Source organism: Crinia signifera, chromosome 2, assembly GCF_055691185.1.
Source record: "Crinia signifera chromosome 2, ASM5569118v1, whole genome shotgun sequence".
In the NCBI taxonomy this organism is placed as follows: domain Eukaryota; kingdom Metazoa; phylum Chordata; class Amphibia; order Anura; family Myobatrachidae; genus Crinia; species Crinia signifera.
Genome location: NC_139218.1, coordinates 334,985,305 through 335,011,642, shown reverse-complemented (window position 1 = coordinate 335,011,642; position 26,338 = coordinate 334,985,305). Strand labels below are relative to the sequence as shown.

The following is a 26,338-nucleotide window of genomic DNA, read 5'->3' as shown; positions in this document are numbered from 1 at the left end:
CCACTTTCTGGAAAGTATGGTTTTCGGAATAATTCGGATAGCGGATATTCGGATACGGGATACTCAACCTGTACTATTTGTTGTCTTTTTCCACTTACGTTGCTGTTTTGTCATATGATAAAGGCCAATACAGTATGTGATTTTGGCTGAGAAATCAGGTGAAATAGGCCCAAATTGCATGTGTATGAATTCTGATCCAATGCGCAGTCCGGTGCACATCAGATCAAAGTTGGAGGTTGGACAGACAGAACATAAGCTGAATGGGACTCATCAGCGTTACATCGCAGGTGCTTTTTAGTGATACCCATTTGGTTACACTTTATGTCCTCCACCAACTCCTATGGAGTTCTTTTACATACAATAAATTGTATGCGATTTATCGTTTGTAAAAAATGACACATCAAGTGCCAAATGGAAAGTGAACGCTCCTGGGGAGCTGGCGGGGAAGCTCCACTGAAATCAGGTCCCTCTTTTCCATATTATAGTGTATGGGGGCCTTTAATTGTGATGAAAGAGCTTTAACCTTAATGTGTTGGTTTTTTTTTGGTTTTATATGTTTTTTATTATTATTATGATGGGACTACAGGCATAATTAAAAGTACTGGTAATACATGGGACTAATGCTTAACATTTACTTGTTCTTATTTTACATTTTTAAATTTCATCTATATCTGTACTTTGTATGTTTTAATATGTTTAGTCTATCTACACATATTCTGATGTAATAGGAGTTTTACTGAAATATGTAAAATAGTTCATATTAAAGAGTAATACATTTGTAATGTTAGCATTAAAACATAGTTGATCAAGGTTTATAATACACAGAAATATTTCACAGGGTACTTGTTTAGTTTAACGGCGGCACTTCCCAGCAGATCGCATTGCATGCAAATCGTATGCAAATATCACACGCGCTTTGCATACGATTTGATCTGCGATGCGATTTAGAACACCCTCACTATCCACGTCAGCCCGAAGCGTGGTGAGTGCATGTGGTGTGTGTTCTACCGGCCTGTTCATACCCCCACTATCCATGTCGGCGCGGAGTTGACGTTATAAAGTGTGGCGAGCACTGCGAGCCACCGAGCCCGAAGCATGGCGAGCGCATGCGGAAAACGAGCCCGAAGGGTGGCGAGCCACACGAGGGGACGTGGATTACTTGACTTGTATTCCGCAGCCCCTCGCCATGCTTCGGGCTGACGTGGACAGCGGGGATTCAGTATTGAATCCCGTCGGTCGGGATCCCGGCGTTCAGAATCCCGACGCCGGAATCCCGACAGCCGAAATGCCGACAAGGGGGGACGTGGATCGCCCCCCCCCCCCCCTTGCGGGCTCGCTGCGCTCTCCACGCAGCGGGCCCGGTGCCTCGCTACGCTCGGCACGCTAATTTATTCTCCCTCCAGGGGTGTCGTGGACACCCCAGGAGGGAGAATGTGTTGGCATTTCGGCGGTCGGGATTCCGGCGTCGGGATTCTGAACGCCGGGATCCCGACCGCCGGGATTTTAACTGCATCCCGTCAGCGGGGGTGAGTTAAATCGCATCACAGATCGAATCGTATGCAAATATTGCATGAAATTTGCATACGATTTACATACGATCTGTTGGGAAGTGCCGCCGTGAAACTAAACAAGTACCTTTCACAGTAATATACCAGTAAACAGGATTCAATATTTGTTGTCCGTTAAAGCATTAACCCCCAAAACAACCCAGTTTAAACAAAAAATGTATTATTTAATAAAAACAACCTACACATTGATAGTGATGACCTAAGGCTGAATCTAATGAGCTGAGTACAAGTCATATCTTCCAGTTTATTCTGCTATTTTAGCAATATTGTTGTGTTGTAATTGCATGGTTATAATGAAATGAGTGATCGGTTTGCAGTAATGAATCATGTTTCATAGGCTTTTAAACTCAACTTTTATTGCATGTTGAAAAAAAATACATTTAATAAAAAAAAACACTGATATGCCTGAAATCAAATTTTTCCCCTTTTAAAAATGTTTTATTTTTGTTGCCCTTTAGTGACCTTCAACATTTCCAATATGAGGCAACCTTTTTTTAATTTAAATTTAAATATATATGCATACTTGTAGTACAGTGAAACAGTTGTGAGTCTGAGGGACTGTACTCATGTTTTTGTTTCTAGGAACACCATGAATGGAAGCCAACATTGTTCGCTGCAGGTTAAATAACAATTGGCACCGTGTACACGGCTTGAACTGTGTAATGAAGTGAATGAGATGTCAAATCACAATTTAAGCAACAGTCAGCTGTGGTGACTGACTTCTAAACAGCAGCTGCTGACTTGAGAAAGCCACATAGTGTGCAAAACCCTCATGAAGGCCTTCAGTGTAGTGGGGGCTAGACGGGATGAGGGCCTTCGTATAACTAGAGATTAACATTTTGTAATGTTCATAGACCATGTCTCACCTCTTCCAGCTTAAGGCCCCCATACACTAGTCCGACTTGGTCACTTTTCACCCGGCAGATCGGGCAGAGAAATCGGGAGAAGAAATGGACAAATTTTTAGATGGGGGGCCAAATGTAATAGGGAGTGAGAGATTTTGAGATATTTTTCCCAATTTTTTTAATGCGCCAATCATTAACACTTGCCGCTTAAAAAAACAAAAGGGAAACTCTCCCAAAATCACTCACTTTTTGATTCTCACACCCTATTACATTTGGCCTGGGATGTTTCTATGGTAAACCATTAAGATTCTCTCTATTATCTTCTAAAAGGTGCTAAATACATAAGCAGTAGATCCTGATTGGTTGCCCATAGCAACAATCCATCTTAATTAGAACTCCTATCTTAGTAAATAAACCCCAAATTCTTACACAATCCATGAATCAGCCCCTGATTTCAAAACAATGTGCTGTGTAATGAGCAGCATGGAAAATATAAAAATATGTCTGCATAAGGCAGCTGCAAGTTTGTATACAGTGGTTAATCCCTATGAGCGTACACAAGGCAACACATGACCATACAGGGTTTTCTATCCAGTCACTTTACAAAATACTTTTCAAAGGATTAACATTGTTGCTCATGGCAATGTGAGAAGCAACAGGAACTATAAAGTGGAGAATGGAGATCATCTTAGTCGTTGACCTGTGAAATGTCAGGTGTCTGATAATGATGTGGCAACAAGTATATAAATAGGTTTATGTTCAAATATGTGAAATTGGCAGCTGGGTAAATAAATAAACCAAAGATTATTATCCATGTTTGCATTTTTTTTTTAATAAATGCAAACATTTCACAGAGGTGTTCCATCCCTTCTGCAAGTAGGACTGGATTTGAAAAAAACATGCTTATTTGAGCATCTTTCACTTTCTATTCCATTGCTTACATTATTAAGTTCACTGGCGTAACTAAGCTACCGCAGCCCCCGCCGTGGCGGGGAGGCGCAGAGTAACTATGGGCGCCGGGGGGGCTGCGGTGCTATAGTTACCCGCTGCGCTGCTGCCCGGCCGCATCTTCGGTCACTGTCCCGTCACTCGCTCCCGGCGCTGGCTCCTGCTGCTAATGAAAAGTGACACTTAGAAAATGGCTGCCCCCGTATTGCAGACAGTTTTGGCAGCCATTTTCTAAGAGTCACTTTTCATTATCAGCAGGAGCCGGCGCCGGGATCGAGTGACGGGACAGTCACAGTGACCACAGATGCGGCCGGGCAGCAGCGCAGCAGCAGAGACTGGAGCAGCGGAGCTGAGGGAGACTGGAGCTGCAGATGCGGCTCTGTTAGGTATGGGGGCGCCGAAAATTTTTTGGCGGGGGGGCGCAACTTATATAGTTACGCCACTGATTAAGTTAAAAAGAAAAATGGAGTGGGGCCCCAATTCCTTGATACAATGAAAGATAATGCTGCCAAGACTTGGGGGGTATGCAATCCTCTGCCGCTATTTCTGACGGGGGAAATAGCGGCGGGGCCCTATTCAATGCTGTCTTTACCAACAGCATTGAAGAGGTATCATGGCAGAACGAGCCCGACTTTAGAAGCTGTCTGGCCCGTTCTGCCGATAACGGCCGTGGATTGTCACGATCCCAGCTGTGTTTTCCAGGACCTGTCCCCTTTTTGCCGATCGGTGGGCGGGACATTAAATCCCACCTACTGATTTGCTGTCGGGCAAACAGCAAACGGGCCAGGATCATGACTGTTCGGAGGGATCGACACCCGGGATTGCATACCCCCCTAAATGTTGCAATGCCTTTTAAATAGCTCACGTTGTTCTTAATTTGCATGCACCATTTAGAATGTCTATGTCTGCTTCCTCTGAACTCTGTAAATAACCTTCACAGATGACATGAGGGCCCTATTACAGAGAAGCATTGTGACATCTTGACATTTCTGGTGGGTTATCATTTAGCCAAGCTGGGGATACTTAAGTCTGCACATGTTCTGAAGCCAGAGAGCTACGCTCAATGTCAAAGACCTAAATAGCCTTCCATCGCACAGCCAGTTGAGGTCAAAGTTCCATGTAGAATCTAGTTTCAAATGCCAAACAGAAATAGAAGTGACATTTGCCATTAGAACTATGTGAGTGTATCTGTATGTGCCTTTACAAATAGATAATTATGCAGCATCATTTAGTGGACCGGGGATGCAGGCATCTTATTACTCTATGAAGGTCAACAACGCAGTTCAAATGTTCAGAATCTAAAGATATGTATGTGGCATAGATATGGCAGTTTGACAGTCCTTATGTCGATACTGCACAAGTGTGAGCCATTTTCAGGACACTATTATGTAGACAGCATTTAATAGATTTGCTCATATGACTGTAAACCCGAAGGAACAAGGAGCCGTGTTCAAAGATTTACTAGAAACACTGTTAAATAGTTAAAGTTGCATTTTCGCATTGCCAGAATGGTGCCGGGAGCCAGACATATGCATTATCAACATGGGATGCGGTCATTTGGTCTACAGCATGATGGTCGACAGTCGTTAGGTCAACACCATTAGGTCAACATGGGTCTAGGTCAACATAGGAAAAAGTCGACATGGTTCTAGGTCGAAAGGTCGTTAGTTTGACGGGTCGTTAGTTCGACATTTTATAGGTCGACAGTCAAAAGGTCGACATGGGGTTTTTTGCTATTTTTTGAGCCGACATGTGCCGACAGGCGGTATTTCATGCCCTACCATCCACTAGGGCATGGTGGGAGAATAAAATAGTGCGCCGAGCGCAACGAGGCACCGTGCCCGATGCATTGCGAGCGATGCGGTGCACTTTAAACTGTGTCCCTGTTGACAGTGTTGACATTCAGGTAAAAAAAAAGTGAAAAACCCCCATGTCGACCTTTTGACTGTCGACCTAAACATTGTCGAACTAATGACCCGTCAAACTAACGACCTGTCGAACTAATGGCCTTTCGACCTACAACCATGTCGGCATTTTCCCATGTCAACCTAGACCACATGTCGACCTTTTCCAATGTCGACCTAATGTTGTCGACCTAATGACTGTCGACCATCATGCTGTATACCAAATGATCCCAACCCATCAACATAATGATGGCCAATCTGGGGACTGCGTTCTGTTTTTGTCCTAAAGTGTATTGACCTTATTATGCAATTGCCAAACTTCTTGATCACATCAAAGGACCAATACTAATAAACAACATCAATCCTTATAATATATGATTGTCATGTGGTTCAACACTAGTGAATCCTGAATATGATTGTAGCTTTCCTCAGGACTCCATGGCCCTTGCTGCTGTTCTAAAACATAATTGAATACCCCCCATAGTCTTTCTCCACAAACACCTTGACAGTATGTTGGCATTGTCTTTTTTATTCTCTAGGATATCATGTTTATTGATGATCTGGTATTTTTATCCATCCTGTCTTATCCAACTGTTGTGTTACCACTTAAGATATTTGAAAAAGGGAGAAACTAATGTCGCCAAAGCCCAGGGCTCCTCCATGATGCTTTTGGCCCCAGGATATCACTGTTTTTTTTCTCAGCCCCCCAGGAGAAATCCAATCAGACGCTGAGCTTTCTCAATGTACCTGCAAGAAAATTCTTGATTTGGCAAATCCAAACCCAAAACTATTAGAATTGGGGAGTCAATTCCTGAATCCCTGTCAATTCTATTTGCATATTGCACCATCAAAGAGGCAAGGTGGTCAATGTAATACCCTGTGAACTGAAGGCATCAGCAAGCAACTGGTGATTCTGCCCAAGTAGCATTCATTTAAAAGGCAAAACCAGGTTGGCTTTAGCTTTTAAATGAATGGTACAGTACTTTAAAATATTGGGCATACTCGCCGGGAACCTGCCAACGGCTTTTTGCATGCAATTACTATTACCCCAAGTAGAGAATTGAGATCATTCACTTCCACTGTCTGTATAAATCATTGTTACAACTCTGAGGTGATGGTGGTGTTCATTATTTTTTCCATTAAAAACATTGAGGTAATACAAGACAATCTTACTTTAAAAATTAATAAATATATTGTATTCCTTTGAATGCAGTTATTTAACATAATCTATACCTTCCATAGGGTGGTACAGTAATAGGAAGTGCCCGATGTCAAGATTTCCGAACTCGAGAGGGGCGTCTTAAGGCAGCATGCAACTTAGTAAAGAAAGGGATTACCAACCTGTGTGTCATTGGTGGGGATGGCAGCTTGACTGGAGCAGATACCTTCAGATCCGAGTGGAGCGGTCTGCTAGCTGACCTAGTTAAAGCAGGTAAGCAATGGACCTTCACACATTCCCTGTAAATTCACTTTGTTAGGCAAGGGCATTAGATTTCAGCACCACTGTCTAATGTCTGGTACACACCAGAATGATTGAGATTGGGTGCAGATCGTAAGACAATCGTACGATCGTCTCGCGATCTGTTGAAGCACACGATCTGCATTAAAGGGGGTCATTTTCAATCCTATCTGCTGCAGGTATGATCTGAAAAATGTCCAAATGTCCTGCGGGGCCGTGCATCGGAATAGGATCAGAAATGGCCCAAAACATGCCCAATTTTCGTACAGTCGGTCGAGATTGTATCTAAATGTTTTGAGGTCAAGTCGTTCTGGTGTGAACCCTACATTATACTCCCGAGCATATTCCTTAAGCCAGGGCCGTCTTAACCATCTAGTGGGCCCCTGGGCAAAATATTTTTTAGGGCCCCCTCTCCTCCTCACAACACCTCTCCACCCACCTATGTGCAGCAGCATCACGGGGCACTGGGGGCTTGAAGTAGTTCCCTGGGCAGCATGTGGCGGGGATCCAGGCACAACTGTCAGCGGACGTCCAGGCAGAGGCAGTGGTGACCCAGCAGTGATCCAGGCAGTGAGAGAGCTGGGAGCTTGATTTAGCTATCCAAGCGGCATGTGGTGGGGATCCAGGCAGCCACTGTCAGCGGACATCCAGGCAGCTCGCTCAGACCTTGATGTACAGTAGCGCTATTTGCCACCGGGCGGGAAGCGCTGCAGATTTTGAAAAGACTGCCTGGACACTAATTGGCTGAGCATCCGGCCAATCAGCGTCCGGACAGACTTTTCAAAATTAACAGCGCTTCCCACTCAGCAAATAGCGCTACATCAAGGTCTGAGTAGCCGCTGCCTGGACAGCCACTGACAGCTGCTGCCTGGATCCCAGACACACGCTGCCCTTATTGCTACGTAAAGCCCATGCTGCCTGGATCACCGCTGAGTCGCCGCTGACAGCTGCTGCCTAAATCCCCGACATAAGCCACCCGGATTGCTACATCAAGCCCCCCACTGCCTGGATCACTGCTGAGTCGCCGCTGACAGCTGCTGCCCAGATCCCCGACACAACCCACCCAGATTGCTACATCAAGCCCCCCGCTGCCTGGATCACCGCCGCTGTTGCGTCACCTTTGACAGTCGCTGCCTGGTTTCCCATCACCCGCCGCCATTCCCCAGGACAGTGCTGTCTTCCCCATTGGGGTGGGCCCCTACAACCCTTGGGCCCCTGGGCAACTGCCCATTAAGCCCAATGGGAAAGACGGCCCTGCCTTAAGCTACTGTACACATTTTTTCTGATTCTTTTTCCAAACATGAAATAGAGCATGCATAAACCAATTGAATCGTCTCCTAATTCGGGAATTTTCAATGTCTGTGCCGCAGTTAGGTGTGCTGCTGTCCATTAGAAATGCCCGCTGCTGCCACCCACTAGATCTATGCCTTACATGGCTACCGCCACTATCAGAAGCTAGCTCCATCCGTGCTGTGTGTTTCCGCAGAATGGCTCGTGGCCTATAGTGACTCATAGGTCATGCACGTCACGTCGCCTTCCCTAGCCTGGAGTGCCCGCCCACTTCTGCTGCTCCTGCCTCAAAAGCAATTGAATAACTCTATCGGGTGCAAATCACTTAGTCTATACAATTGTTTTTGAGTGCCCGTTACTTATCACAATTTTTGCTCCCAAAATCACCAGGTTTAGCTGAGTACAGTGTATAAACCTGTAGAACTTTTGCTTATGTCGACCTCCTGTCAATGTCAACCTTGTGTATGTCGACCAAGACACTATCAACCCTATGATTGTTCGGGAGGGTTTGGCTGTAGGTACTTAGGATTATGGGGATAGTGGGAGAGGGTACATAAACTTACACCGCCCCTGCCAGGATCCTCTTTAGCAGGATGCCAGTCGGCCTTCTGACCACAGAATGATTGCTCGCATATCACACATTTCACAATATATTTCTAGCACTAGGAAGCTCCTTTTTTAAATATTCAGAAGAAATGGGGTTTTAGGTTTCTGAGCTCCGCTGGGATGGAGCTGGGTACCTGTAGTATCACCTCCCACAGCTCAATGGGGCAGATGTATTAAGCCTGGTGAAGAGATAAAGTGAAAGGTGCTAAGGCACCAGCCAATCAACTCCTAACTCTCATTTTTCAAACATAGCTGATTGGCTGGTGCGTTATCATCTTACTCTTTTGGGATTATTCTAATTTCCACGCTCCCCTGCATGTACTCACAGGGGAGAGAAATGTCACGACTGCGCACAGTCATTTATGCACATGTGCAGCCGCCGTGTTCGAGCGGCCACAATGAATAGATTATTATGCGGGCGTTGGGCGGCGGGCCGGGGGGGTGTGCCCATGGGAACGCCCAGCGTTTCATGGATGTTCTCATTCGAATTTCCTGATTACACGGGTGCAGGTGGTGGGCAGCTGACATCAGTGGATGTCAGCTGCTTGCCCGCTTCCCGCACAGGGCACCTGTAGATCTGAGACCCCACAGAGGTGTCTCAGATCTGCGAGCGCTTGCAAAATCTTTCGATGTTCGGTGACCATCTAATGATATTGTCCCCATCTAATGAATTGCATTTTATTTCTAGTTGTTCTATTTTTTTACATTTTTAATCAGGATGTGGCCACATATACTAACTGCTGGACATTACTGCCTTGTCTGTAAGATTACATCTTTTTACGTAATTGAAGGGAAGTGATTTACTAAGAACAGAACCAGGGGTCTGATCACCTAAAAACAATGCTGTGGATATAAGTCCAGTCTTTTGTTCGTTGAGGAATCTAAGCTTATATTAAAGTCATTCTGTTTCTTTAGGAAAAATCTCATCTGCAGAAGCGAGCAACTCTAGTTTTCTGAATATCGTTGGATTGGTCGGCTCCATTGACAACGACTTCTGTGGGACAGATATGACCATTGGCACCGATTCTGCACTTCACAGGATCATGGAAATAGTGGATGCAATCACAACAACCGCACAAAGGTCATTTGATGTTATGCTATCTATTAAAGGATTGTTTTTTCAAAAAGTAATAGTTTTCATACATGATGTTGTAAACTATATAAAACCGTTAAGTTTTATTGTCAAATATGACGCATACAAAGAAAAGTTCTGACATTTTAGAGAATTCAAAGTTAACCTGTCATAAAATATTTATTTTACAGTCACCAAAGGACATTTGTTTTAGAAGTGATGGGTCGACACTGCGGGTAAGTTACCACTTTTTCTGATTAGGCAATAAATATATTTTGGTATTAATACAATGCAAGGTTTTATGTAATGCTGGGTGCACACTTACCAATTCCCATGGCCGCCGATATACTGTAGTTAACTATATCGGAGGTGCTGCGAGAGATCAATCTAGTGCATACACATTGGGGGTTATTCTGGTTGATTCCCAAGCCTGTGTCCCCCCTCGCAGCATGTGTTCACACGCAGGGCCTGCGAACCGATGTTTAACATAAACATCCATTGGCAGCCTCTGGATGAACACCCACATCATTCAATGGTCACCGACCATCAAATGATGTGGAACGTGCACGGAGATCTAAGTGACTCTCAGGTCAATTAGATTTGCTTGCGCCCTCGGGAGGAAGTGGATGGGCAGCTGACATTCGGTGATGTCAGCTGCCCGTCCCTGATGTCACGGCCCGATTACCATGGGAACACCCAGCGTTTACATGGGAATGTCCATGAGTGTTCCCAAAGGTGCAACTATACGCCCATGCCCCCGGCCGCAGCCTTGGGTGAGTGCACCCGTCGAACAGTCTGTTCGCCATGGCCGCACACACCCGGCATATGCACATGCGCAGAAATGACATGCACATACGCCCACCATTGGTCTCCGTGCGAATGTTCTGGTCCAGAATAACCCCCATTGACCGATATCGTTCACCATATGTGTGTCAGTAAGTCCCCGCCCCCTGCTCCGTGCATGTAGTCACTGACAATATTGTCAGATGGAGCTGCATGTAGAAATGACTGGGGGGTGTTAACAATGCCCGGGACTGCGCATTGTTAATTATATTGTGCATATCGTTAACAATATATCGCCCAGTTGTGTACCCAGCTTTAGTGACACAAGAATTTAACAGTAACAGAGAGCATCCTGAGATCAGTAGACCCAGACTGAGTGGGTATTCTGGCCCAGCCAATATGGAGACATGAATGTTTGGGATACACTATACTCTTTGAATTCTTCCAAAGGTTTTCCTTTAGAATGTGGCAGGAATATCTTACCATTTGTAATCGTAAAAGCTAACTTAATAGTTGCATTAAGTAATAGTATTACGTGATAAGGGTTTTAGGTCAGTGCTGATGTATGTAATCGCTTAGTGAGTCTCCATATGCCTCAGCAGCTACCTGCACACTCCAGGCGGGCACATGATTGACACATCATTATTAGGTCTTGATAACACTTCGCCTCTTTCCTCATGTTCTAGGTACTTGGCTCTAGTAACGGCTCTCGCATGTGGAGCAGACTGGGTGTTTATTCCAGAGTCTCCTCCTGAAGAAAACTGGGAAGAACATCTCTGCAGAAGACTTAGTGAGGTATGAAATGCCAGTGTTATTCTGCTTTCATGACACTGTAAGGTTCACAATAGAGTGGGTTTATGGGGGCCAACCATCCCCAATGTATACACACAGTTAAATCTGGTGTTGCTAGGTATGCAAAAACCACAAACCTATTCACTCATAATGATGCAAAACTTGGTCTGCATTTAGTTTATAAATATTGTGTTGCAGCGCCCCCTGCTTGTAAATGTTGTGACACTGCTATTTACTATGAAAGTTGCTAATGTATGACCTGCTGTTCCCAGACTAGGGGACGTGGATCCAGACTTAATATTATTATAGTTGCTGAAGGAGCAATTGATCTCAATGGCAAACCTATCACATCAGAGGATATTAAACATGTAAGTACCAACCCACTGACCAAATGTTTGGTACTATCAGAATAATAAACATTTTTAATGGTAAATTGCATCATCTGTTTGAAACCTTTATGGGGTATTTATCAAAGCTTGGATACGGAGAATTATCAGAGATAAATTGGCAACCAGTCAGCTTCTGTCATTTCTCCATCACAGTCTGTAAAATGTAAATGAGTGACTGATTGGTTGGTACTTTCTCTCTCTCCATGCTTTGATAATTACCTACTTATAATGAAAATAGGTCGGAATCAGAAAACTATTTTATAGAAATGAATTCAGTGAAAATGTTGACATTGCAATTGTAATGCAAAGTCCATACACACTGAGCGTTTTTGCCCAGCATGTATGCACAGCGATGATGGGGAAAATCGCTGAGCTGATAATCGCTCACTGCAAACACACTGAGTGATTTTTGCCCTTCTAAGCGATTTTCCCGGTGGTGGATGGCTTTCCAAAGAAGGACACTATGGAAAGACATCGACCCCCATCACTCATCTGGTAATACCAGCAGATGAGTGGGGGCAGCCAGCGATGATGTGGGACCACGCATCAGTGCTCACCGCTGCCCCATAAATAATGAAAGCAGCTCAATGGTAATAGTGAGCTGCTTTTAGCTCAAAATCGCCCAGTGTGTATGGGCACACCTAGTGTGTTAGGTGTATACACACAGTGCCATTTGTGTTTCTGATTTTGACTATACAGTATAGTCAAATTCGGAAGAAAGCACAAATTGCACAGTGTGTATACAGCTTGCGATGCCGATGCGCACCCCTGTGGAATCTTCATCGCAAGAAAATACAGACTGTGCAGGCAAGCTCATTTTGACTATATTGTATACAGTCCAGTGTTCTAGTATAGTACAAATCTCAGGTAAATATAGTCAGCATTGTATGGTTCTGGGATCTGGGGAGTTCACGGGAAATCACATAGCCACAATCGTACATAGCCGAAACATCACTGTGTGTATGCAGCTTGTCTATATTAATACATTGTGCCATTAAACCCCTCTAACAGCTGGTTGTGAAGCGCCTCGGTTATGACACAAGAGTCACCGTTCTTGGACATGTCCAGCGTGGTGGGACGCCGTCAGCCTTTGACCGCATTTTGGTAATTATCACCATTTGGGGGTAGAATTAGCTTGAGCTCTCCGTATTACACATCTGAATATAATAGTATATCATACCCTGTGCTGGCATATGTATTATATATTGATATTCATTTGTGTTCATAAAACTCCAATATGACTAGGCAAGTGAGTCTCTCTGTTATCAAGATGATGTCTATTTTTTTTTTATATATATATATATATATATATATATATATATATATATATATATATATACATTTTATTAGTGAAATGCCAAGGTATACAGAAATAAAAGCAAATTATGGAACCAGCATAGAGGATCATTAAGTACAAAATTGTGTTTAAATTTACAATTCAAGATGATGTCTATTACACAGCTGTACAATAGTTATTGTCATCTTCAATTTACATGACCCATTGTATTACACTGCGCAGTACAGGAAAGTTGCAGCAGGAACCGTAACACACACTGGTATATGTGGTGCTCCATCCCCATATGAGCTATACACTAAGACTAGTGATACGACGGCTCTTCCTTTAACCGGTTATAGTATAAATGGTTGACAATGTCCAAAAGTTTGCTATGCACAAAGTCAAAATAAGCAAAAGGTTGGCATGGAAAAGGTCGACATGAATTTTTCAGTATCCACTGGATACCAGATCTCCACTCCATATTGCCAGAGGGCAAAGCTAAAGTGAGTCCAGAAAAGTGAGTGAGAGCCCAAAAAAAGGTACTCTTTACCTAGAAGGGCGCCCTTCGCGGGCATTGAATGCACTAAAAAATCGGGTGCGATGCGACCGACGCGATGCCCGCGATTTCCCATAGGGAACAATGTTAAATGTCCCAATTGACCCGATTTTCCTGTTCAATGTCTCAATTGACCCGATTTTTCCATAGGAAACAATGTTAAATGGGCCACAGAGGCCAAATAGGCACCCTGAAGTGTGAAATGGCCCCCACGATTGTTAACGCCACCCCACGATCAACGTCAACCCGAAGCGTGGCGAGCGGCGGCGGTATGCGTCCTACGACCTTTTCATACCCCCACTATCCACGTCGGCGTGGAGTTGAGAATAGAAAGTGTGGCGGGCGCAGCGAGCCACCGAGCCCGAAGCGTGGCGAGCGCACGCGGATACCTTCACAGGTATACGCGTCCCCTCGCGGGCTTCACAGCTGTCCGCGTCCCCTCGCGGGGCACGCTGCGCTCGCCACGCTTCGGGCACGGTGGCTCGCTGCGCTCGCCACACTTTCTATTCTCGACTCCACGCCGACGTGGATAGTGGGGGTATGAAAAGGTCGTAGGACGCATACCGCCGCCCCTCGCGGGCTCGCTTCGGGTTCACGTTGATCGTGGGGTGGCGTTAACAATTGTGGGGGCCATTTCACACTTCAGGGTGCCTATTTGGCCTCTGTGGGCCATGTTTCCTATGGAAAAATCTGGTCAATTGAGACATTGAACAGGAAAATCTGGTCAATTGGGACATTTAACATTGTTCCCTATGGGAAATCGCGGGCATCGCGTCATTCGCATCGCATGCGATTTTTTTAGTGCATGCGATGGCCGCGATTTTTTACTAACGATGCCCACGATCAAAATCGTGGGCGCCCTTCTAGGTAAAGAGTACCCCAAAAAATACTAGTTCTTTAGAAAATGTCAGTCTTGCTGTGGGATATGGAGGATTGTAGAATGCAGCTGCAGCAATACATGATTCACTATAGAGCAGTCACGATGCCACGACTGATACATTAGATGTAACACAGGAAATGTATATGGTCTCCGTATGATTTGCTGCCCTTTCCTAGGGAAGTCGGATGGGCGTTGAAGCTGTGATGGCCTTATTGGAAGGAACACCACAAACTCCCGCTTGTGTGGTCAGCTTGTCTGGGAATCAAGCAATCCGGCTGCCTTTAATGGAATGTGTGCAAGTGGTGAGTCACCGTACCAGAGTGTTCTACACGTATAGGTTTGTGTCATCAGAAAGACGTAATAACATGTCCTATGTGGATATTTATAGGATATGGCTATTTAGGAGATCAAAATGGAAACCAACTACTTAAATGCTCTTTTTACATCACACACTTTTCTTGGATGTAGGCTAAGGTCATGGGTGAAGATGAGCACATCTGTAGAGGGGGTAAAAGTGTGCAATGGATTCTGGACTTTATTTAGGTCCATTTGCAGCGGCCGTTTGTTCACACAGGGACCGATGTTGTGTTACTGCGCATGTGCATGCACCCACTGCAAATCGGCTCGCTGGGTGCACGCACGCAGCACAGCGTGCGGGGGGGTGGAGCGGGGCAGTCCCATTAGGATATGGGAATGCCCACCGTTTTATGGGCATTCCCATGAGAACGCTGGGCATTCTCATGCTAATGAGGCCGTGACGCAGGTGCGGGGGGCAGGCGGCTGACCTCACCAGAGCTCAGAGCAACCTTACATATGCGTGCACGTTCCACATTACTTGATGGTCGGCACCCATCGAAAGATTTGGGTGTTCCCCCCCCATGCCTGGGAATGGATGTTACTGTGTAAGCGAGTCGCGCTTGTGAATGGGTGGTGGCAGCCAACCATTCGCAAGACGGGGTTTGTTTGACTCGCAAGGAGAATAACAGATTTTCTATAATTTCTATTGCTCTATCGTTTGGGATACTAAGATAGCAGTTCTGTGGAAGATGGGATGTTGCCCAGAGCAACCAATCAGAATCCACTTCTTATTTATTTAGCACCTACTAGAAGAAAATAGAATCTGGTTGCCCATACAAAATATTATAAATGAAGCTTTGATATTGTCTCGCCTTTTCACTGAGCCTTTCATTTCCCCTGCTCATCAAAAGATTTATCAGGGCTCATCACATTGACTGTAGAAGAAGCAGGGCCGGATTAACAATGGGCCTAATGGAGCTGCAGCTCCAGGCCCACCCTTATCTTCATCTTGTCACCCAAGTCCCCTACTGCATACGGATTTTTTGCCACTAGAGCGGCTCCACTGACCGAATGTCTTAAAAACATCCCCCAGACAAGATAACGTGATCTACACTAGTGGAAACTGCTTGGCAAGATGTAAGACGAGCTTTGTCTACAGAGCCTTTCTTGCAAGCTCCTCACCGACCATCGAATGATTTCTCTCCACTTCGGAAATAAGTCAGTTTAAACTGACTTTAATTTCCGTCGGAGTCTGCCAAAGAAGGGGCGGGCACTGATGTCATGTGACGTCAGCCACCTGCCCCAGACAATGCTGGGGAATGCCCAGCATTTTCATGGGGACACCCATAAAACGCTGGCCATTCCTCTGCTCCGGCCCCTGCCCGCCTCCAGCCCTCCTCGTAGCAAACGAGCTGGCGAGTGTGTAAATCTACTAAGCTCATGCTCATGCATTATTTTTGAGTTGGATGTAACTGTCAAAATGTTACAAATAATATGCAGCCTAGCAGCTCTTCCAGCACACCCATGAGGTGGCGGCCCAGTGTCGTTTTTTTTTTTTGGGGGGGGGGGGGGGGGTGTATCACCATTAGCCCTAATCCCCAGTGTAATCTTGCAATTACATTTCACCACAGGTGTGAATTAGGCCCAATAAGTCTCTGCTTTAAAACTTGTAAGAAGGCGCAGTATGTCTCTGGTTTCTAAATGTTGAAAAGGCTGTTGCTGTGCCTGAGGAGACGGAATATGCTGATGCATCTGGCAAGAGGGTTTGTGCTGCTGTATGGGAAGAGGCGGGATATGCTGCTGCATTGGTGGAGGCTGGAAATGCTGCTGCATTGGTCGAGGCGGGATATGCTGCTGCATATCTCAAGGCTGGAAATGCTGCTGCATTTGTTGAGGCTGGAAATGCTGCTGCATTGGACGAGGTGGGATATGCTGCTGCATTGGTCGAGGCTGGAAATGCTGTTGCATTGGTCGAGGCTGGAAATGCTGCTGCATTGGACGAAATGGGATATTCAGCTGCATTGGATGAGGCGGGATATGCTGCTGCATTGGGCAAGACAGTTTATGCTGATGCGACGATCGAGGTGGGATCTTCTGCTGCACCTGAGGTGGCTGAGTGTCAGTGCTGCACTTATCCATCGGCCTCATATCCTCATACTCCGGACGCAATTGTCTACACTGTGATATAGAGAGGGAAAGAGGGTTGTTATAGAGAAGTAAGGATGAAATTGTGCATTGAGAAGAAAATGGGAAAGGAAGATGGAAGAAAGACACAATGTCACTAAGTGAACAACAAATCATATGAGGCAGAAGAAAGCCTTCACAATCTATACAGAGAATATTCTGTCCCTGAGTGAGAAAAGACAACGCATCCCCTATCTAAATAATTACTTCATATCTACTAACATTTAGTTATACACATATAGATATACAGCTTCAACCACTAAATTGTCAGTTGACCCCTAATATCTGCATCTTACCTGTAAATTAATTTTCTGGGACCCCTGTAACCCCGCTACATGAAATAGTCCCACATGCAGTAACATGACTTCTAAGTAAACAATTATTACAATTTTGGGCTGAAGACAGTTTGAAAGTAACACTGCCAATTTGCCTGTACCCCTATATTGCTACCACTGTTCCCCAGTGCCCCCTAAAACACCAAATAGATTCCATACTATGAGCTCTGTTTGAAATCCTTGAGGTGGGTCATGGTGAGAAATGGGTGCCTCAGAGCCTCGCTGGGTGTCTCATTCTTGTAGCTGCATTCAGGTCCAACATCTTTTTCAGCAAATCAACCAGCTGTCTTTTGTCTGCCCGCTCAGCAACAAAGTCAAAGCCATCAAGATCTGTTCTCGCATTCACCTGCAAAGAGACCAAGCGGACATGTTACCTCATTAATGCAGTATGTCGGTCTGTAGAGAATAACAAGACCCTTAAGCCCTCAGGCTCTGGCTCCCATAACACCTTTGGGACAAACCCTTGCTGACCACTCTGGATATCCAGAGATGGAAAACCTAAAGTCACACAACGCCACACACTGTCCCATCAGGTGCTCTATGGAAGCCAAAGTATAACTTTTACAGGTTTACAGAAGTGAAGATGTTGCCCATAGCAACCAATCAGATTCTACCTATTATCTTGTGCAAGGTGCTAGATAAATGATAAGTAAAATCTCATTGGCTGCTATTTCTGTGAACTTACACTTTATCACATATACCCCCTAGTCTGACTAGACTGAGGAAGACATGTTTGTAGAGCCCACATCAGTGCCACACAGTACATACATGAATCCTTTAGAGCAAGCCTATATAGCCCAAACAGTGTCCCATAGGGAAGTACCTGCGGCAAGCCATCCAGACAAAGAAATCTATCGTCTCGGATCTCCTGTGATTCTTGGCTGGTTTCCTCAGGTCTCTGTGTCTAGAGAGCAGAGAAATAAGTGCTGGAGATCTGACATTACTTCATGTAAGTTCATAAGATATAATATATAATATACCTGAAAAAATTTCCATACGGAAACGAAACGCGTTGACGTCACTACCAAACTTTCTGTCTGGTCTTCACCTACCAACGGCGTGTCAGCCAGCTTACCGCACTGAACACTGACTGTGCGGCTCTCTTACTTGTGGAGTACCGGCATCGCACAGGGCTCTTGCCGCCTGGGCATCAGGTGGTGCCTGTCAATATTACAACACCCGCCGCGGCAATTGCCGTACAACAAGAATACCGGCTATTTCATGCTTTCCCCACCCCGGAGCCGCTAAATCTCCATTATTGCAGCTGACAAAACTTCACAGCTGTCCGGGCTGAATTACATACGGTGTAAGCTCCAAAAATCTTGTTACATCACCCAAGTGGAACCATTGTAAGTGAGAGACTTTATTTGCATCATTTTTTTTATGAACTCTTCTTCAGCCCTTGATTATTTTCATTGCTAGGCCCATAGTGCCTGTAATCCATCCTGAATAAGCCATTCATAGATTTCCGCTCCAGGCCCATGTAGGCATTAATCTGGCGCTGAGAAGAAGGCCCTATGTGGTCACTTCAGGCTACAAAATGGGCGATTCCAAATCTGTACTAATAGAGCAAGATATAATCTGCAATGAGCTAATGATTATTGTAATGTTTTCCTTCTCTTCTCAGACCAAGGAGGTGACACAAGCTATGGATGAGAAACGATTCAATGATGCTGTTAAGCTAAGAGGAAGGTAATATGTTTGCAAACATCCTGTAATAAATAGGTGCGAAAAATGTAAATACTGTAACCAGTAGACCTATAAATATATTTTTATGGTTTGGTTTTTGGTACTTATTGATGGTTTTGTAACTCTAGGCACTACAGTATATATCAGGGTCCTTGGCAGCCTCCCACAATCTAAACCCCCCCCCATGTGAGCAAATGACACGAATTTCATCACTGTAGCTCTGCCACTCGCCATGCAATACCATACAGTACCAGATTTTCATTCCAACCAACTAGCTGGATGGTTGGTTGGAGGAAAGTTGGTCTGATGTGTGGCCGACAGTCGCGATTCCGACAGTCATTACTCCGACGTCGGAATCCCGACTGCTCCCTCGTGGGGTCCACGACCCCCATAGAGGGAGAATAAAATAGGTGGCGCGCGCAGCGAGCCCGCAAGGGGCTGCATTGCGCTCCCCCCGCTGTGCAGTCGGGATTCCGACCTCTGAGTAATGACTGTCGGAATCCCGACTGTCGGTGTATTATACCACACCCGTGTGGCCAGCATTAGCCTTTTACATTGACCCTAAATAATTTAAGTTGGTCCTGGACCACCAATCCAAGACTCCCTTCAAGTGTCCCACGGCACACAGTTTGGGAACCACTGTACTATACTGTGCATGGCTCATCTAATTATATTCCTTTGTTTTTGCAGGAGTTTTGAAAACAATTGGAATGTTTACCGGACCCTTGCTCACATAAGACCACCTTCTACAAAGGTGAGTAGCACTTGTCCGTATATTATTAGATGCTAAAAGCTGACAGTAATTAGAGGATTAGGTGTGAACATGGAGACCATCATGTATGGGTTTAGATCTCCATGGAAGAGGTTTTTATACGTCTCCTTTATTTCTATTGAATGATGATTGCACTGGTCTGCTGCTTCTAACGTGCACTACCTAAATTGTAACTTATACCTTGCTATTCATAGAGTCTGCTGGAAAGGACAATTACCTGGAAGAGGAATATGTCACGTTTATTACTGCCGCAGTGACTTTTCTCATTACTTACAGAGTGGCTATAACCTGGCTGTGCTGAATGTCGGAGCCCCCGCAGCCGGCATGAATGCCGCCGTGAGGTCCACTGTCAGGATTGGCATTATACAAGGTCACAGGATGTTTGCTGTACACGATGGCTTTGAAGGTCTTGCCAAAGGACAGGTACTTTTACTATGTTCTGTTTTTTTTATATTAACAAATTCAAGTCAATTTACAACATTTGAAAAACTGATGATTTTATTCCTTTTTCTGTCTTACATCACAAAAGTTTGATGGAGGCCTAAAATGAAATGTTTTAAAATTGTAGCTATGTTGACATTTATAATTTTGACACAATTATGATGTCAGCATTGCTAAAATGTCCAAATACCATATCTGCATTCTCGTTATGTTAACGTTGTCAGAATGTCAACATTAGGGTTAGGCTGCAGGACAGTAGGGTTGGGTACTAGGCGGAGGGGTAAAGGTTAGGAATAGGGAGTGAACACTCACCGGAACTCTCACTCCCAGTGGAAGTCACAGTCACACACTTAACTAATACTTTGTGGGCCCCATAGCAGAATCTTTAAAGGGCCTGCCCCCCATCCACCACCACCATTGTTACTACAATGGGGGGCAGAAGAGTGAGTGAGGGGAATAAGAGACAAAGGGATTGATTTTTCTCATCGCACTCAATAGCGTCGGGAGGGCCCTCTCAGGTATATTCAAGTCAGCACAATGTTATGTCGGAGAATGACGGTACTCACGGGTGTTTAATCACAAGTACTGGCATTCTACTAAAGTGCCCCCCTCCATGATGTGGATTGTGCTGCGCTAGGGCACAAAATAGCATTGAAGAGATAGTTTTGTAAGATTTCTGCTCGCACCACTTCTGCAAATGTTGACAATCGATCACTGTATACATGATACATAATGACCATGCAATTAAAATCCAGCAGTGAAAGTAGGGCTAGTACTTTTAAACATAGTAAAAGATCATAGTAAATATACAAATCGGCATAAGGGGGGAAGGAACCTTGGAATGCACACCATATTTACACACATATATCAAGAGATGCTTTCATGCTGGGACTTGTAATCAGTATAATGAGGATCTTCCCAGACGTGACATAAGAATATCTTGGTCTATGAGTCCTGGAAGAAAATGAACAACAGACTAGCCCACGCCAGCATAAATAATGTTGGTTGCGCACAGGATGATACTGACACACACATTTCAGGCTCTCCTAAAGATGCTAAATCATTTGGTGTCCTATTTATCGTCACATGTAGATCGTGTTCATTTACCTTACTGTATATATGACTTAATATTGATATTTTATGTTTTAAATACACACATAATAAAATATAAGCAAGATAGTACCCAGATCTTCTCCAGTGAATGTAATTAGTTGTCTGACCATGATAATTACTCCCCACGAGAAGAGACACTGGGAACCTGTCACCATTCCCCACTTCTACATACAGAACAAAGCCTTGATTATGCTTTTGGTAGCAGTGAATATTTAGGTGATGGGACCAGGTCGGGGTTTTTACCTATGGGCTGCAGGGCTACAGCCCCTCCAGGTAAAATCTGCCACTGTTCTCTGCCCAAGTGAAGCCAGATGCAGTATGTGAGACTCCCCTGGCTTCAATGTGGCTGGCAGTGACTTCCTATTGAAAGTCCAACCTGCCAGTCACCATGGCAGTCCTATTGGGATGTGTTCCCTCCCTTCAGGACGCCTCTATATGGGCTGCTGCATAAAAAAACGGTTCTGCACATGTGCAGTACGAGGACAATACTGCGCATGTGCCAGACCCGGGACCCTGAATATGCCTCTGTGGGCTGCTGCACCTGCGCCGCGGCAGCGTCCAAAACCGGCGGTCAGCAGCGATAGGGACCGGTACCAGGAGTGCGGCAGCAGAGGGTGGGACAGCAAAGCTCCTCCTCCGCATAGGTAGGAGCCACCTCTGGATTGGACTACTAAGAAACCCACAGCTCTCATAAATAAATAAATGATGTGATATGTATTTGGGGGGGGGGGGGCACCTTGTGGTAGAATATTTTATTTTTTTACTTGAGATTTTATTAGTGTTTAGTAGTATTTTTTCAGTATTCAATTATCTTCTCATATAGATTTTGTATTGACCAAGTAATTAAAAGCATTTATCTAGAAGTGTCCTATTTTATATATCATACAATGTAGCCAGATCCTATTTTATAGATCATACAGTTCACTGACAATTAAATCTATGTAATGTAGAATTGTCAGAATAATAACCTCTATCTTTTGGATCATACATTTAGCATCTGGGAACTCTGAGAAGGTTAGTTAATTTGTAGACAATAGTATGTTATTAGATTCAATTCAATTATTATTGATTATGCAAATCTACTGATAAATAACAAAACCAATACCTTACAAAATGAATTATCATATTTGTATGCATGGGTCCTTTTTAAACAAGCAGATTTTTAACAGTTCAGAGATTTGTTTTGACTAATACTAATTTCCATTCAAAATCATCTAGTAATTTTTTCAATGAATTTTCTGTTATTCACTACTTTTGTAAACACACCTCAATTTTACAAAAATCAACAGATTTTTTTTTCTTATCAGAAAACCATTTATTTTATTAGTTTGTTATTCTTTTGGTCATTATTTAAAATAATTATAACCTGCAACAGCTGCCACCAAATACCAAGAATCAGGTTTACAGTTGTGCTCGCCTACTTAAAACCAGCACTTTACATTCCAAGAACAGCTGTCGCAGACTGTAATGTGTAGTGAGAGCAGCCGATGTAAATATTACAGGCTAATAATGTTCATAATCAAAATGTTTTACTGTAGAAAATCTGCAAAAACATAAATGAAACAAAATGCATAGATAAGTGCAATGACAATGCATCCACAATAATCAAACTTATGGCAAATAAGCTCTTTATCAAGAGCTGGGCAGATTTATCACATATTCTGCATGGCAGGTTAAATGTCTTCTCACTTCACAAACTTGACTTCTGCTCAACATAAAATACAGATGTGTCCTCACAGCATTGCTGCAGTTAGGCTAATTTTTTTTTGCACCAGGTCCAGTGAGACTCTACTAGCATTGGGCCTTTCTTTCATTACAAATGCATCATAGCTGCTAGGACACAACAGGAAACTGTGCTGAATAATTTGATAAGCAACACTTAAGGTGCCCATACACTTGTCCCTTTTTGACGATTTTACCCAATCCTGCCAGATTAGGTTGAGAAACTAGGCCAAATCGGAAGTGTTTGATGTCCCTCTTGGGTCCGATGCAAAGTCCCCTGCACACTGGGACTGAGCCAAAGGTCAGACCTGCTGCCCGCGAAAACTACAACACCCCCCCCCCCCCCCCGGTGGCAGGGATCCCGAACGCACACGATACCTCGCATGTGAAAGGGCCACATGTGATGTATCACATGCGATCCTGCCGCCTTGGCTTAAGGGATGGCCCATACACTGCTGTGATACATTGCAGTAGTGTATGGGCACCTTTATATCGGAGTGCCATGGACTCTCAATCTGTATACAATGTAGCAAATTAGCTTTTTTTTCCAATACAAGTTCTGTTCTGTATATAGATTCCATTGCTTATCAAATTATGCATCCATTGCTTTTTCTGCAGAGCCAGACATCTCATGCTGTGTGGTGTATTGAGGCTAGGTGTAGGCTACACAAATGAGGACACATCTGTAGTGTGTCGGCAGTACAAGATAGTTTACAAAAAAACAGGCAGCACAACTGGAGCTGAGGGGTAGATGTATGAAGCAGTGATAAGGGAGGAGAAGTGAGCCAGAGTAGAAGTGGCCCATGGCTACCAATCAGTACTGTAGTAACATCAATAATTTGCATAATATAAAATTATACAGAGCAGCTGATTGGTTGCAATGGACCACTTCTCCTCTGGCTTACTTCTCTTCCCTTATCACTGCTTCATACATTTAACCCAGAGTCCTCTTTCAAACAGGAGAATGAAAAGAGGTGGTCTTGTTTGTGGGGCATAACTGAACCATTTTTCGTCAAGATTGTACGGTACACTATTTCATTAATTACATGTACAGAGATAAAATATTCCCTTTACTCTCTTTTACTCTTTATTTTTACAATTTATTTTTAAATTGTTATATGAAAAAGAAATATGGAACAAGAAACCAGCTTATATTAAAAAAAAAATAATATTATTACTTTAAATGTGTATACACAATATTCATCAAGAAAAATTAACTTTCAAATACCATAGAACATCCCAGTGCATTAGTTAATTAAAAGTAGACACAGATGAAATTGTTTTATAACTGTCATGGAGACAGGGACAAGGCAGCATCCAAGCCCTTTGTAAAAGTTAAGAGTACATCTGCCATATTTCCAACAAACCATGACTGACCAACAGTGGCGATTCCGGAGGTGAGGCTGCAGCGCAAATTCCAATCTGGGATCCACACCAACTGCTACTCTAACCACTGCCAAACATCGCTGGCAGTTGGTGTGGTTTGAATTTTGGACTGCGCTGCAGCCCCTCCTCTGTAGCCATAACTTCTGACAAATCTGTGAGGCCAATTTTTATTTCTCATTTAGAAAAATGTTTCTTGTTCAAGGTATTTTTGTTTGTTAACTTTTTCTGCATTTTTTTATTTGTAAAGTTGGACCGACAAGCAGGGCAGAAATACGGCGTTCAAAATATAACTACATTTTAATTTATATGTTTGGCAATCGACAGAATTTTTTTTGTTTAGGATAAGAAAGGTCACTGTAATATGCATGAAATAATTTTAATTTGTTAATGTATAGTCTAAAACCCTGCAGATCTAGAAGTTTAATTTGTTTTTCTGAATTTTCACATTTTCACCATGCTAGATTGAAGAAATTGGTTGGGGCGGTGTTGGTGGATGGACAGGACAAGGAGGCTCACGGCTTGGAACCAAAAGGTGATACACTGCTGGGGGGGCGTGGCGTTGTGTTTTATTCAAACTGCATCATTTTTGGTTACTCCAAACATCTAGACATTACCTAACCTACACTAGTTGATGAACATAACTTCTAATGGATCTCATGCCATAATTACATGTTGCCCCCGAAAAACTAATATTTGTATATGTCTCAGTAACTAAAAAGAACTTACGATCTTGAGGTGAAATCACCCATCCAGTCAGAAGCTTTTTGATTGACCAACATAATTAGTGTATTAACTGGAATGGGAAAGGAAAGTTGTCATAGTCTTTGAAACTTGGTAAAGTTACAATGATTCGCTCCCAAATTCTATAAAACATTGGCCCCTGAGTTGTCACAACAATCAGTTCTCCTATTAGATATTGACCACCTCAGTTTTAGAGTAATATATTTTGAGTGGTTCCTGGTGATCATCACATTACAGAAGAGTTTACTGGATTATGTATTTGACAGTTTTCAGAAGTACCTAATTTCTTAGTAATTAAAAAAGCATTATAAATCTGTAGGTCAAGGTGTGTGTTTATATAAATATTTTGTTGTTGTTCAGTACAAGCCAGGGCTGTCTTGGCAAAGCAATGCACTGGGGCCCCTACTTAAGTAAAAACAAATTAAAACCTTCAGCCGTCCAGCAAATAGCATGCTTACAGCAGGTAGAGAATGTTTCCCAAAAGCTCTCATTTTGATTTTGTGTAATTCACAACCAAATCAGTCGAGCAGCAATCTCTACTAACCTCGCAAGAAACGCCAGAGGCACCAGCTAATACCTACTAAAAGGCCCCTAGAATGGTGGGGCCCTAGGTCACCTGCCCAATAAGCGCATGCGTTAAGATGGCCCTGTTACAAGCTGGTCAATGTTTTGCAGACATAATTTGTGTCCCAGACGGGAAATAGTTAGGGATCTAGTTACGGATCTAGTTACTTTAATAGGGGCACACAGTAAAAATCTCATATTTGTAGTCTATATGTGCAGAATTACATAGGCAGATGTCATTTCAGATATGTCACTCTTACTTATCATATATTTTGTTTTTGCTTCAAGTGGTCTTCAAGAAAAAAAGCATTTCTAAAATGTACTATTGTAATGCTGCATTGCCACACTCAGGGCCGGATTAAGGGCCTAATGAGCCTGGAGCTACAAATGTTCAAGGGCCTATTATGGGAAGTGTAGGAGGTGATGCCAATGCCATATAGAAGCCACACACTATCAGCGAGTAAAAAAAATTGCATAAATGTGTAAAATAGAAATGCAATTTTTATACTTTGCTTATTGGCCAACCATATTGCCAGCTGGTGTCTGATGCAGTGCTGTCTTTCCCAATGGGCTTAATGGGCAGGGTCCCAAGGATTCTAGGGGCCCATCCCAATGGGAAAGACAGCAGCGGCTGGAAGCTTGTAGCGCTGTTTGTGGGGCGGGAAATACTGCTGATTTTGAAAAGACTGGCCGGATGCTGATTGGCTGAATTCTCTCAGGGCCCCT

At 43.8% G+C, this 26,338-nt stretch overlaps 1 protein-coding gene across 3 annotated transcripts in view; it reads left to right on the top strand.

Annotated features, from left to right (window-relative positions):
* PFKM (phosphofructokinase, muscle) overlaps nucleotides 1-26,338 on the top strand; it is an 85,015-nt gene that overhangs the window by 43,092 nt on the left and 15,585 nt on the right. For all 3 annotated transcript variants that reach the window (XM_083169490.1, XM_083169488.1, XM_083169489.1), the window contains exons 6-16: nucleotides 6,508-6,697; nucleotides 9,536-9,701; nucleotides 9,884-9,928; nucleotides 11,162-11,270; nucleotides 11,540-11,635; nucleotides 12,668-12,760; nucleotides 14,545-14,670; nucleotides 18,812-18,876; nucleotides 19,564-19,627; nucleotides 19,922-20,068; nucleotides 24,769-24,839. In XM_083169490.1, coding sequence (XP_083025616.1) covers nucleotides 6,508-6,697; nucleotides 9,536-9,701; nucleotides 9,884-9,928; nucleotides 11,162-11,270; nucleotides 11,540-11,635; nucleotides 12,668-12,760; nucleotides 14,545-14,670; nucleotides 18,812-18,876; nucleotides 19,564-19,627; nucleotides 19,922-20,068; nucleotides 24,769-24,839 — 1,172 coding nt within the window. The remainder of the gene's footprint in view (nucleotides 1-6,507; nucleotides 6,698-9,535; nucleotides 9,702-9,883; nucleotides 9,929-11,161; nucleotides 11,271-11,539; nucleotides 11,636-12,667; nucleotides 12,761-14,544; nucleotides 14,671-18,811; nucleotides 18,877-19,563; nucleotides 19,628-19,921; nucleotides 20,069-24,768; nucleotides 24,840-26,338) is intronic.